The sequence below is a fragment of the Helianthus annuus genome, chromosome 14, assembly GCF_002127325.2.
Source record: "Helianthus annuus cultivar XRQ/B chromosome 14, HanXRQr2.0-SUNRISE, whole genome shotgun sequence".
NCBI lineage: Eukaryota > Viridiplantae > Streptophyta > Magnoliopsida > Asterales > Asteraceae > Helianthus > Helianthus annuus.
Window position 1 is genome coordinate 172,697,017 of NC_035446.2, and position 14,041 is coordinate 172,711,057.

General features: G+C 31.7%; 1 protein-coding gene and 1 long non-coding RNA gene across 3 annotated transcripts; one reads left to right on the plus strand and one right to left on the minus strand.

The window, feature by feature from the left end:
• Positions 1 to 1,637: 1,637 nt before the first annotated feature.
• On the plus strand, positions 1,638 to 6,220 carry LOC110905166. The gene is made up of 5 exons (XR_002572942.2): positions 1,638 to 1,780; positions 3,018 to 3,101; positions 4,034 to 4,141; positions 4,799 to 4,946; positions 6,134 to 6,220. It is a non-coding gene; the product is annotated as an uncharacterized LOC110905166 (long non-coding RNA).
• On the minus strand, positions 4,549 to 6,632 carry LOC110905165 (probable trehalose-phosphate phosphatase G). 2 transcript variants are annotated; one of them, XM_022151056.2, is made up of 7 exons: positions 6,389 to 6,632; positions 6,138 to 6,278; positions 5,944 to 6,015; positions 5,712 to 5,837; positions 5,567 to 5,623; positions 5,051 to 5,374; positions 4,549 to 4,973 (listed from the first exon to the last, which is right to left on the minus strand). In XM_022151056.2, the coding sequence occupies exons 2-7, from the start codon at positions 6,240 to 6,242 to the stop codon at positions 4,821 to 4,823; spliced, it is 837 nt and encodes a 278-aa protein (XP_022006748.1). In that variant the 5' UTR covers positions 6,243 to 6,278; positions 6,389 to 6,632; the 3' UTR covers positions 4,549 to 4,820. The 2 variants fall into 2 exon arrangements, with proteins under 2 accessions (XP_022006748.1, XP_035839497.1); XM_035983604.1 differs by having other exon boundaries at positions 5,155 to 5,374; positions 6,389 to 6,527.
• Positions 6,633 to 14,041: the final 7,409 nt, after the last annotated feature.

Sequence of the window (14,041 nt, forward strand, 5' to 3'; positions counted from 1 at the left end):
ACGAGAATAAAAAATACATTAAAATGTAGATATTAATAATGTCTAATATATAAAATACAATAAATAAAATAATTAATAAAGTTCAACACCAAAATGTACAGTAGAATAATTAATAAAGTTAACACCAAATTCCTCTTTCTGCCACTTTGTTTCTCTATGTAATATGTATGTCCCACCAAGACGTGAAGGGGTAAGGTTGCTCTCCTCGTTTTAGATGCATAACAATACTACACGTGCTTTTGTTTTACATGTCAAGATCAGCATAACTCACAGAGTTACACATGGTTCTAAAATTCGTTAGTCACTTCCTAATCAGTCGATCAGGGAGTTGAGAGTAGGACGCCTAGGCGGAGAGTATTCGACCAGTATGGACATGTTAGTTTTCAGAAATTAAATATATGTCAGATAACATAAATTTACTGATATTTAAAACAAGATACGTGAAAATGATATGATAGGCATAGAAATTATGTTTTATTTTTTTTTTAAGTCAAACTCAGCCCGAGTTGACCTACTAATTCCGATTCTGGCCGAGGTTGACCATGTTTGATCGATTCCGAGTAATTAGGCGGAGGTGAAGAAAGTCGTCTCGGCAGCCTACCTTGTAGCGATTACTCGGAAAGTATTCGGCCTTGGAGACCTTGTTTTACAACCATGGCATTACATTTCAAATATGGTGACTTTTTAGAAGGATCGGTCGTCCAAAAAATAAAAAAATATATGAAAAATCCATTTGCATTCCTCAACCTGGTCGTGGCTGCAACCTAGGTTGCAACCAGTTTACATGCCATGTGTCACTCAACAAGTGGTTTCTATTTTGTTTTATTTTTCTTCTTTCTCTTTCTCCCAATAATTTTATTACTTAAATAATTTGTATTTTTAAACAAATATAAATAAATAAATATACGAGTATTTCTTAGTTTTATTAACATCCCAAATATAAATTTTGTTGACTGGAAGGATCCGTCGTCCAAAAAATAAAAAAAATATATATATGAAAAATTCATTTGCATTCCTCAACTTGGTCGTGGCTGCAACCTAGGTTGCAACCAATTTACATATCACGTGTCACTCAACAAGTGGTTCCTATTTTGTTTTATTTTTTTCTTCTTTCTTTTTCTTCCAATAATTTTATTACTTAAATAATTTGTATATTTAAACAAAGATAAATAAATAAATATACGGGTATCTCTTTGTTTTATTAACATCCCAATATAAATTTTGTTGAAAACAGAGTTCGTTAGAAAAACTGTATTCTTTAATATAAATTAATGTTAATCATTTGAAGAATGTTATTTTTTCTTTGTTCTTAATTTTTTGTATTTAAAGTAACAAACGGGTTGTTTCAAAATATAAAAAATATTTTAATAGTTTTAATGAAATTAAAAGTATTCATAAGTTATATTTTCTTTATGCAACGCCCCAAAATCCCTTTATTGACCCAAGTGGGTGTTTAAATAATTTAACATGATGTTGGATAATTAGGAACAAATAACCTAGTTAAATGCAATGTTAACTTTTAAGAGTAAGGAAGAAAGTTATGGAAGAAGAGATAAGATGGCAAACTAGAGAGACTAAATTGTAACATGGGAAAACCCATGTTTTATAAAACATGAATTTAACACACAATACACACATCGTGTGTGTGTGTGGAATGTTTAGAAGAACACAAGGGGAGTCAAACCCTAGTTATTAAAGATCTTCAAATTGAAGGGTGAATCGAAGGTCAAACCTATAAATGAACATGAATTAATGATCACCTACACAAGGGGATCATGAGGTATGTCTTGAAACTTAGATTGGTGATCTTGTATGAAGTGGGTTATGTTTAATCCGCAAATTAGTATGAAATTGATCATGTATAGGTGTTAGAATCACCATATAGAACATGAATTATGCATGATTTTGCTTAATTTGATGTTTTAAGGTGAAACCCAATTGTTATGGTGAAGATGGTGACATGGATATATCATCCATGTCCAATTCTTGTTCAATATTGATGTATCATATTATGTATGATGGATTCTTGTTAGATGAATTGAAAGAAATGTGGTGTTTGATATGTTTGATGTCTATGTGTGAATGATACTTGTTGATTAGTAAGAAGATTTGATGAACTAAGTAAGAGCTTAGAAGATGATGCATGAATTAGTTGTACATTGTGCTTAGAAAGTAGTATGCACACCAGGTGTATGATGAAATGTCTAAGTGAAGTTAGGATGCGAAATTGTATGAAACGGCTTGATATATATATATATATATATATATATATATATATATATATATATATATATATATATATATATATAGAGTAAGGTTAACATACAAAAAGCCTTATCATACATCACGTAGGAGACAATGGTAACCGTTGGATCAGGGGTATAATCACGCATGGGACCACATAATCACGCATGGGACCACATGAGACCACATAATCACGCATGGGACTATAATCACGCACGTTCTATGATAATAACGCACGTTATATTTTTTGTCATGTATGTTAATGTAGGTTAAGCCTTGAAGTACATTATACTTTCTATATATATATATATATATATATATATGTATGAATGAAATATGATAATGATGCTGAGATTATGTTAAATTACTAGTTTGAATGTGGTTGTAAGCACATTTGCGTCGTGAATATGAAATGTATATAGCGTCATTTCTATAGCCTATTATGATGTCACGGATGTATGAGGTTAAGTCGAAAATTCATATGATAAACTGTTGACTTCTGAAAGTCAACTGCGCATAAGAAGCATGGTTGGACTTGTTGTCACAATTGTAAGATTATAGAAAATTATATGGTACGTGTTATATCAATGTGTGTTATATGTGACGACGTGATGAATTATATGAGTTGAAAAGATATGATTGTAGGAATATACCTTATGTTTGTTAGAATTGACTAGTGAAGGTCAAATGTGGAATATGAATTTGATATGATCATTAATATATACAATCATGTATACTAACAAGAATGTGAATGCAATGACATGAAATTATAGGGATCATGTCAAGATGGATGGAAGCATGGAAGGCTAAAGGGTCAAAAGGAAGCAAGGAAACGGATACGAATACAAACGTTTAAGGTAAGTGATTTCTGGAATCACTTCTTCTTTAATAAATGAAGTTTGGTGTGTTGAATATAAGGAACCATGTAAGAAGATTATGGGTAAGAGTAAGTACCAAAGTAAGAAGTGTTATGGTAAGTCGAAGATAGTTGTTTATGTCAAAACTACACAGTAGAAACGAACGGGTCAAAATGTAGAAAGAAGTATGGCGTGATGTAGTAGTTGGTTTGATCACGAGATTAAGATTTAATCAGGTCGCATATAATATGCAATGCAACTATATGTTACATTGAGTTCAATTAAATACGTCAAAACGTGCGTTTACATATGATTAACGTGTCATATAACCCAAGCCTACTTGAAATCCGTGTTGTATGAAGTGGAATCCTTACGACAACAAAAGCCCACTTTGCTTTTTATTAGTAGATGAACACGTAAGCTTAGATTTTCTTAAAATATGTATCATAATTCCCCTTTATCTTTATACTTTGTTGTTGCTTACTGACTAAGGGGACACAATAGAAGCAAATGTTGACGCTAAAAAGGACACGTACTTTGCCTCATTGTTATTCAATGACCAAACGGTAGCCCACAATAGCAGTTAATCTAAGTTTTCGAGTTTGTAAGATTTAAGTTTTCAACTGCTTTAGGCAGGTATGACTTGGATTCTTTTCTCTCATGAAAACTGATTCACGTTGGTGAGGCGAGTATTTTGAATAGTGAAATCATTTCTCTTTGCTAAGAAATTTAACTTGTTTGAAAGAAAATGTGACGTGTATATTGCATTGCATACTCACATGAGAAGTCATTTGTTCTTGAGGTATGTCGTTTCAAAACACACATAACTATACCATAGACAAAATAATAATTTTAACACACTAGGGGTATTTTGGTAATTTCTTGAAAGATATAGTTCTAATCCGAGACATATGCTACTCTCTATACGCCAGAAACAGGATATGAGCAGCTCATAATAGTATGAAGAAAGTTGCACCAGCACTTGCAGCCAAACATGATATTGCAGTGGCTGGAACAAATATCGGGGAGCCTGAGAGGAAGTGATTTCTGATGTCTCTAATATATTCCTATATGCTATATTTTTTACCAAATTTTTCGCGTACCATGGTACATGCAAAGTTATTAAAACCAAGTTTTTTTAAATATTTTTTAAGTGTTCATTTGGGACGGACCAATGGGTGGGGGGTGGGGGTATCCGGACTTTTAATGCATGTGGAGTGCATTTTCGCATGAAACATATGGTCGACTTCAAACCAGTTTTACACATGTAAAGTGGTTGAGGCATCCATGGTAACTTTTTTTAGAGTAACTTTTTCTTATGAAAAGTCAAAGTTTACTAGTTATTTTGTTCGGGTATATGAAAAGTCAAAGTTTATTTAGAGTAACTTTTTTTTATCATGTGTTCATATTGGGAATTTCCATAAGGAAAATCCTATTTAGTGAAATCTTTTCAAGCTCCTTCTTATAAGAATTCATCTTTGAATAATACAAATGAAGATAAAAGCACTGCAATAAAGTCACAAAACACCAACAAGAAGTTATCAAGATAACTTGCATAATACCTAGATAACAAGCTCTCTAACACCAATGAAATTAAGTTGTAGCCAGAAACGCGACTATAATAAACGCCCTTCTGGCTTATGACCTGTTTCTTTTCCACCTTGGTAACTATAATAATGAGCCAATTATATACACAGGTATATCATCAGGAGCCAATTTCTAGCCTTGGTTGCTGTTAGAACCCCCCCATCTACCTAAGCGAATCAAGAAAGAGAGTACTTCAGATGGGTCGTGAAGCGAGTGGAAAGCCATTGTCTTGGTGGGTTTGGAAGAAACAACAATCGGGTATCCTTCGCCCCTTTCCCTTAAAACCTGCACATGTGACATGACTAGTTAGTTATTTGAAACCTACATAATAATATATCGGTTTATTATAATGAAGATGTTACCCTAAAAGCATCCTCATCGGTTGTATCATCTCCAATATATATTGGTAGGAGGGTTTTGGAGTTATCAAAGCCTAAGTTATTGATTAAATACTCAAGGGCGTGACCTTTGTTCCACTCGATGGAAGGTCGAATTTCCAACACCTTTTTGCCACTCGTCAAGTGAAATTCTGGATAATTTACTAACATCGACTTGACTTCCTGTTCTAGTCTCTCATAATCCTCGTCGTCTTTAACGTGTCGATAATGAACAGAAAGGCAGAACATGTTATCCTCAATCACCACTCCTCGTATGTTTTTGGTTCTCTCCATCATTTCGACCAACATCTGTCATGTCATGTCATGCATATATATCTCAGTCAGTCAGTCAGTCACTTCATTTGATTTAGTTACATGAACACATCATCGTAAATTAATTATGAAAGACATGTTTCATTTGTAAATTCATCCTTTTCATGATGCTTTAAACTAACAACTAATTAAGAGGTTAGATCGATCAAAGGTATATATACTACATACCTTTTTAATTGCGGGTAGAAAGTCTTTAGCCGGTTGGAAGACGATAAATTCGTTTCCCTGCAGAGCCATCAAAAGTAGTTAATGACTGCGTGCATGCTCTTTAAAACGTACAAAAGCTAGGTTAATGACAATAATATATAATTACCTCTTCATCCACGGTTTTATAGTGATATTTGTCATCGTATGAATGATTTTTTTGGGCTGGTCCCATGGTGTCCATCCCATGACTCCCTGAATAGTACACTTCATTTAATTTTACAAAGCTATAAACCTGAAGGGCAGACATATAAATAATTTAAGAGTTGATCATTGATTATTGTATAACATAAACTAATAGCTTTCCAAATGTATAATTAACTATGTATTAATAATAATACCTTTTCGCGACTCCTGCCGCTGATGATAGCCGTGGGAAAGTGCTTAGAAACATCTTGAACAGCTGCACGCATCTGGTTGATAAACCAACCATTATTAGAAAAGAGATCAACTGAATACATACATACATATACATGCATGTGTTTTTTTGAATAGAAGAGTTCGTTGAATCAAAGTATATATATGAGGTAGGTACCTGATCAGACATGAAGGCACGATCAGGATCACAGACGATGGGTGACAAGGTTCCATCATAATCCAAGAAAACAACAATCTGTTTTCCCTTTGATGCATTAATCATCTGTTGGAAGGAGCTTATAGCGGAAGGATGTTCTTTCTGTCAAATTCAATTCAAGACAAATCAGTTATTATGGGTACATCCATCTCTTAATTAATTATATGGTAGAAGAATTGAAGGTAAATGTAAATAATGACGTACGTACGTACCAACCAAGATATATAGTTTTCATCTCCAACGGTTGGGCTAGTAGCATCGTGTCAAGCTTTGAACATGGGTTCGGAATCAGATTTCCTGGATATCCATCTTTGCATTCCCATTACCACCTCGTAGAGCTTAGCCGCAATGCCTACAAGTACCATCAAACAAGTTAAAAGGACCATCGATCAGGTGGACATAATAAAAAAAGACAGACTGCTAATAAGTGTATCATATATATATATAGATTACAACAAACTTACCTAACAATCTAATATGAGTTTTGAAGTAAAGTGTAAATGGCAAACAAGTCCATGTCTAAATATATATATAGGAGGGGGCCGGGCCCCGGATGGGAAGTTTAGGTAGGGGATTGATTAAACTAAAATTGATGTATGTATAATATATATGTTTACAAGTGTATGGATGTGATTAGCTTCAAAAGTCAGTCTGATCTAGCTAGCTAGCTTATAACCCAAAACTAAAAGGCTAGCATCCGGACCCCACCCTCATGTTAGTTAGTATGTGATTGTGTAACAAAGATGGAGTTGGTCATGCATGTGCCGTTAGTGTCTTCATTATTATTATTATGTAGCTGCCGCCCATCATTTCGTTTGATCATGATATTTGATATAAATAATATATATATATATATATATATATATATAATTCATTAAGTATTCATTTTAAAGCTACTGATGTTTCAACGAGAAGAAATATATATATATATATATATATATATATATATATAGAGAGAGAGAGAGAGAGAGAGAGAAAGAAAGTATAACGTACAAAACGCCTTATCGTACTTCACGTACGTGACGAAATTACGCTAGTGCATTTGAAAATCACGCAGGTTATGAAGTTAAAACCCTAATAACGTTTTGTACATAATCACGCATGGCAAAAGTGTTCAAAATATAATAACGCACGTTGTAAACTTAATCACGCACGTTGTAATTTCGTCGCGTACGTAATGTACGTTAAGCAGTTTTGTACGTTAACCTTTCTCAATATATATATATGTTTACATAACCAAAAGCTAGCATTGAAAATAAGTTGAAATGAATTGGGTCATTGTCTTGGATTGTGCAAATATTCTTCGAATATAATCTGTTGCTATATATTTTAAAATCAACAGGACGAAGTAATATTTAAACTGGATAAATTAGATGATTAATTATTATTTAAACTGATTTAATGTGAACACGTAGGGTGTTGAGTGGCAAATTGTAAAATACTCTTGTAATTAAAATTACAGGTCTAGCTGGAATATTTGTCCTATTTTGGTTGTATATTCACCAAACACGGACATGATAATATGTTTTTAGTTGTCAACATCAGTTTGACAACTTGAAATGGCTACCCACCCTACGTACGCTCAATATTCAATAATTGTGTGGTAGGGGACCAAGTTACTCAATTAATTCATTTCTCAAAGCGTCACGTTATAACAATACAACTTCTAATCTAAATACGTTTACGTACGCTCCAAATACATAATTTAGGTATTGCTCTATATATAGATTAATTTCGTGAGACTCAAGCCATATATATATGTTTCGGGCAAATTCATCCTATTTAATTTCAACTAGCTAGTACATACATTAATTATTAAACATCATTTGCAGTTTTGAGTTAAGTACAAACCTTAATTTGCAACATAAAAAGGTGAATAATATCATATAATATTTAATGATTTATTATTATGCTACAAACGGCGCCAAATACCATATGCAGACCATGGTTACATGCCACGTCCATTATTGGTGTCCAAATGAAACCAATAATAAAATAGATTCCCTGACTTACCTCGATTATCCAACTCTATTTCTTCGATAGATTCCTTAAAAATTTAATAGTTTTTTATGGAATAAGCTTTTACCAAATTAAACCGTCATATAACAAATCATCAAGATAATATGGGGCGGATCCAGTCCACATTTATGGATTCCTAAGAACCCAATGTGTTTTGAAAAAACGGACAAAATTAGTGAGAACTTTGTAGAATTTAGAAAAAAAAAATAGTGAGAATTAAAGAGAATTTACCAAAAGAAACCTATTAGAATAAAATCCTGCATCCGTCACTGATCACGTATCATATTAAAATTCTAGTAAATTTTATCTAACGAGGTGTTTAAGATTTTATATACAGTTAAACAGAAAAAGATGTCTCGCTCGGTCAGCTGATGTTGTTCTAAAATCGCATTTTCTTATTTGCACGAAAACATAAGCAATCATTTTTTTAAGTATTTGCCAAACATTAATTTCAAATTAAATTCAATCTCAAAAGTAATATTGTCTGAGTGAATTGAAATATTGTAACAATAAAATATATTTCATTGATTAAATACTAAAAGCTGCCTTTTCAAAAATCAAAATAACTTAGAAAGAGGACACGTGCTAAGATATGAGTTGTAAAGTGAGAAAGATCCTAGGACTTTGTTTTATGGAAGAAGTACATCTGAACTCTGGTTTTATAATTCGAAGGTGGTGCTAAGGTCGGTGATCAAGATCTTTCACTATATTTTCTCAGTCTCCTATGTTTCATTTTTATATATAGGCTTCTTTAACTTAATGACATGTTTCTAAATAACTAAATTACATTTGGAAAATAAATAGAGTATATTATTGTAAAAGAATTAGTTTTTTTTTAAAAGATCATATTTCATAAAACACCACAGCACCCTATTCCAAGATGGAATAAGAAGCCGAAAAACAAGCAATACAGTTACATTATATCAAAATTACACCATTTCTCTCAATCCATCGATCCCCATCTCACCCTATTATTATACCAAAGGAACCCCAAGACTTTGACATCAGAAACAATATTCACCACTTTAGGAGCTTTAGTCGAAAAAATCCTCTCATTCCTAGCTTTCCACAATCTCCAACTCGTTATAATGATAATATCTTGAATCACATTCTTCATAATTCCGGAGAGGCCACATTGCTCGAAAACGTGGACTAGGTCTTTAGTAGAGAACGCATACAAAGGCGGAATTGGACACCATGTGGAAATCCTGTTCCAAACCCCTGTCGCTATACCACAACCCGTTTTTTAAAGAATTAATCATGGTTGTAAAAGTCCCGACTAGGCTCCGAGTACTCCCCGAGTACTCGCTACAAGGTAGGTTGCCGAGGCACGAGTACTCTTCTCCCAGGCCAATTACTCCCCGAGTACTCCCGAATACTCCCGAGTACCTCCCGAGTACTCCCGAATCCGACTAGGGAGCGCCTAGCGACTTTTGCAACCATGGAATTAATGTCTAACAAGGTTTTTTTAGTGTGTGATAAAAAAAAGTCTATTAATATGGTACGACCTCATGCTTACCATTTTTTTAATTGCATTTAAGCTGTTTATATATATATATATATATATATATATATATATATATATATATATATATATATATATATATATATATATATATATATATATATATATATATATATATATAGGATGAGGATCATTACAGAACACTAACTATTGTGAGAACAAAAAGAACAACTCTAAAACACTAAATATTGGGAGTTAAGTTTCATGTTGTTTTAAATTTTATGTTTCTTACATTCATATATGTATTATATATACATAAAAAACCTTATTTTTTTTAACCTACACGTAGCTTACATACATGTTGGTAATTTAACCTACACATAACCTACATATGTGTAGGTTATACAAAAAGTAAAAATTTTCTATATTTTGTTTTGAATTCTAGTGTAAGAAACAATAAGTCTTACATTTGTAACATTTTCATTTACTTTTTAGGGTTTTAGGATTGAAAGAATAGGTGATCCATTGTGTTTTGCGTGTTCTCGCAATATTTTGTGTTCTGCATAGAACCTTCCCCTATATATATATATATATATATATGATTTAACTATGTTTAGTAGCTCATGAGCACCTCAACTTATTTATATTCTTAGGTTTCAATAGATTTTTTACATCATTTTTTTTATAAAAGTTTAGAGTTAATTACAAAGATATCTGGTTTATTGAAAGTAACGCCTTTGAGTACTAATTTATTTTTTTAACAGGTTCAGGTTCTATGGTTTTGATTTTGTAACACCTTTGAGTATTAAGGCTAACTTCCGTTGGTCTTTTTGTTAAATCAACATAAAATGACTAAAATACCCTTATATAACTTTTTGTTAGTACTAAAAAATATTACTTTTAATAAACCACAAGGACTTTCTGGGTAATTAACTCTAAAAAAGTATAAAAACTCATTATATTTGTAAAAAGCATATTATAAAATATGCTACATAAAATATTGAAAAATTATATTCCTAAAATTAATATATTACCAAATGTCTATTAGAATACGTTGTCAAAAATGACCCTTACTTCAAATATAATCTAATTGTATTTATGTTTATATAAGTTATGGACCCGTGTCTTACACGAGCTTTATGATTATTCAACACTAATACATAAGATTAGAAAGAGAGTTATTTTTTTGCTCTGTTAATACTATATTATACGAGGTTATAGACTCGTGTATTAAACGAGTTTAATGATAATTTGACATAAATAAATAAGATCAGAAACAAAATTATTTTTTGGATTCCATTGATATTTTGGAAAAATAAATAAAAATTAATGAATAAGTAGCTGATATTAGAAAAATATTGATGTTTTATTTTTTGATTAAACAGTTTGTGCAATATATGTTAAATATTATTGAATAATTTTAATCGCATATGCTTACTTTCTATTTAATGTCAAATGTGTAATAAACGTTTTTTATATAAGAAGTTACAAATGAATAGTAACTAATATTTTGAAAAACATTTACTTTTTATATAATGGTTAAATAAGGTTGTGTAACCTACGTTAAACATTTTTCATCATTAAAAAGTAACTTTTATATCTAATGTCAAATATATATTAAACATATTCTTTTTACACAAAACCATTATAAAGTTTAGTTTATAAATAATATAAACTTAACCTATTTGTAACATAAGCTAAACATAACATTATTTGATATGTAAATCTAAACATTTTATATTAAAAAAATTCACTGAATATTTACAAAATTGAAAAAGCTTTTTTATAAAGAAGTTAAAAAAGTAAGGATAACTTATCTAAAGATAAATACAATTAGGTTATATTTAAAGTAAGGGTCATTTTTTGATAATGTAATTCTAATAGACATTTGGTAATATATATTACTTTTAGGTATATAATTATTAAATATTTTTATGTAGCATGTGTTATAATATGTTTTTTTTACAAATATAATAAGTTTTTATATTTTTAGAGTTAATTACACTGATAGTCCTTGTGGTTTATTGAAAGTAACATCTTTAAGTACTAACAAAAAGTTTTATAAGGGTATTTTAGTCATTTTATACTTATTTACAAAAAATAAGTTAGCCTTAATACTCAAAGGTGTTACAAAATCGAAACTGTAGAACCTGAACCTGTTAAAAAATAAGTTAGTACTCAAAGGCATTACTTTTAATAAATCACAAGGACTATCTGTGTAATTAACTCAAAAATTTATTAAAGATTATTTTTTGGTTTCAAATGTAGTAAAAAAATCAATAAAATTCGTTGTAATCGCAGAAAAACTATAGAAAATATTGGAAATCAACTAAAAAGTTGTTTTAAATTGATAAAACCTTATGAAATTTGCAGTTAAAAAACAAAAAGAATAGTAATAAGTTGAGTTAAAATACGGGTAAAATGAAAAGTTTTTAATTTTGAGAAAAAACAAGACTAAATAGATCATATTGTGAGTTAATTTTTGGTAAAATTATTAGAGTTAGTGTATATATATGTGTGTGGGGTGAAGTTCCTGTAAAAAAGACCTTTTTCGTGAGAAGTGTGAGAAGTTATAAAAATTGACATGTAGGCATCATGTTTTGGACTTAGACATGGTTTTTGGGTTATTTTGGCAAGAAAAACACCAAACATAACCATTTAAAACAGAGTAAACTGCCATTTTGGTCCCTATGGTTTTGGCACTTTTGCCATTTTAGTCCAAATCTCAAACTTTTTACATCTGGGTCCCTGTGGTTTGCATTTTGTTGCCATTTTAGTCCAAAATCCAAAAACCCCCTTTTTTGACTGTTGAAAGCTACCTATTTTGTCCTATAGTGTAGGGGCATTTTGGTCATTTTTTAAATTGAAAACTGATTATTTTTTTAGCTCTCTCTCTCTTATTAAAACCCAGAGCTCTCTCTCTCTCTCTATAGCACCACCACCACCACCGCCACCTCCTCCCTCTCTCTCTCTAGAAAGAAACTCAGCAGCACACCGATTTGGGGAAGGAACTCTGATGACGGATCTGAGATTTGGGGGAAAAAAGATGTGTGGATCTGAGATTGTTCTTAGAGAGTGTGAGATAGTTTAGAGAGAGTGATGATCGGAGCTAATAGTTGCAGCGACTGGAACTTAAAGAATTTGGGGAAGAAAGATGTGTGGATTTGAGGTTATTCTTAGAGAGTGGGAGAGGGTTTAGAGAGAGTGATGGTTGGGCCTAATAGTTGCGGTGGCTGGAACTTGAAGATGAACAGACAAGGGTGGTAGTGGATGCAGTGGTCGTTGTGGAAGACAATGGTGGAGGGTGTGATGCACTTTTTTTATGGTCAACTCATCCGTTGACTCCGGTGGTGGGTGTACGGTGGATGTGGAAGTCTCCGCCGCCATCATAGTAGTAAAAAGATTTGATTTTTGTTAAAGATTTGTTATTTCTTGATGTGGGTATGGATAAAGATTGAAGCTTTTGGTTGCCATGGTTGTTTTTTTGATGTGGGTTTTGTTGATTACTGCAGGTTTGATTATTGCAGGTTTTGTTGATTATTGCAGGTTTTGTTGATGCTGATGAAGGAGGTTCGAAGTTTCCCCAATTAAATCATCATCATCCCCAAATAATCCCCAAAAACAGCTGATTGATTGTTAACAGCTGATTGATTTTGTAGATTGTGTTGCTTAATTACATGTGTGTACAGGTTTTAGAGAAGAGAGAGAGAGAGAGCTGAAGTTGTCGATGATGCGGTGGTGGAGGTGGTGCGGTGGTGGGGGTGGTGGTGTGGTGGTAGTTCAGAGAAAAGAGAGAGAGCTGAAGTTGTCGATGAAGATGAACTGCAGAATATGTATGTGTGTATATATATATATATGTATATATATATATATATATATATATATATATAGGGTAAGGATAGTGTAAAAAGGGCCTAAAGTGTGAGAAGTGTGAGAAGTGTATTATAACACTATATATAATACTATATAACACCATATAAACACCGTATAACAATATGTAACACCATATAATATCATATAACACTATGTAACACTATAAATCATTATATAACAAATATAACACTATACATCTATCATAGACATGCTATCAGACACCCTATAGTGTTATATTTGTTATATAATGATATATAGTGTTACATAGTGTTATATGGTATTATATGGTGTTACATATTGTTATACGGTGTTTATATGGTGTTATATAGTATTATATATAGTGTTATAATACACTTCTCACACTTCTCACACTTTGAGCACTTTTTACAGGATCCTCTACCTATATATATATATATATTAATTTTTGAATTAAGAAAATGTTGAATGAAAAGCAAAATGACCAAAATGCCCCTGAACTAAAAGACAAAATAGGAGGTTGCAACAGTAA

Excerpts from the sequence above, each read along its gene's own strand:
- LOC110905165 (XM_022151056.2), bottom strand. The coding sequence starts at position 6,242 with ATGATTAATGCATCAAAGGGAAAACAGATTGTTGTTTTCTTGGATTAT. Across the intron at positions 6,016-6,137 it reads GTGCCTTCATGTCTGATCAG|ATGCGTGCAGCTGTTCAAGA; the intron begins GTACCTACCTCA and ends TTTATCAACCAG. Across the intron at positions 4,974-5,050 it reads CCGATGAGGATGCTTTTAGG|GTTTTAAGGGAAAGGGGCGA; the intron begins GTAACATCTTCA and ends TCACATGTGCAG.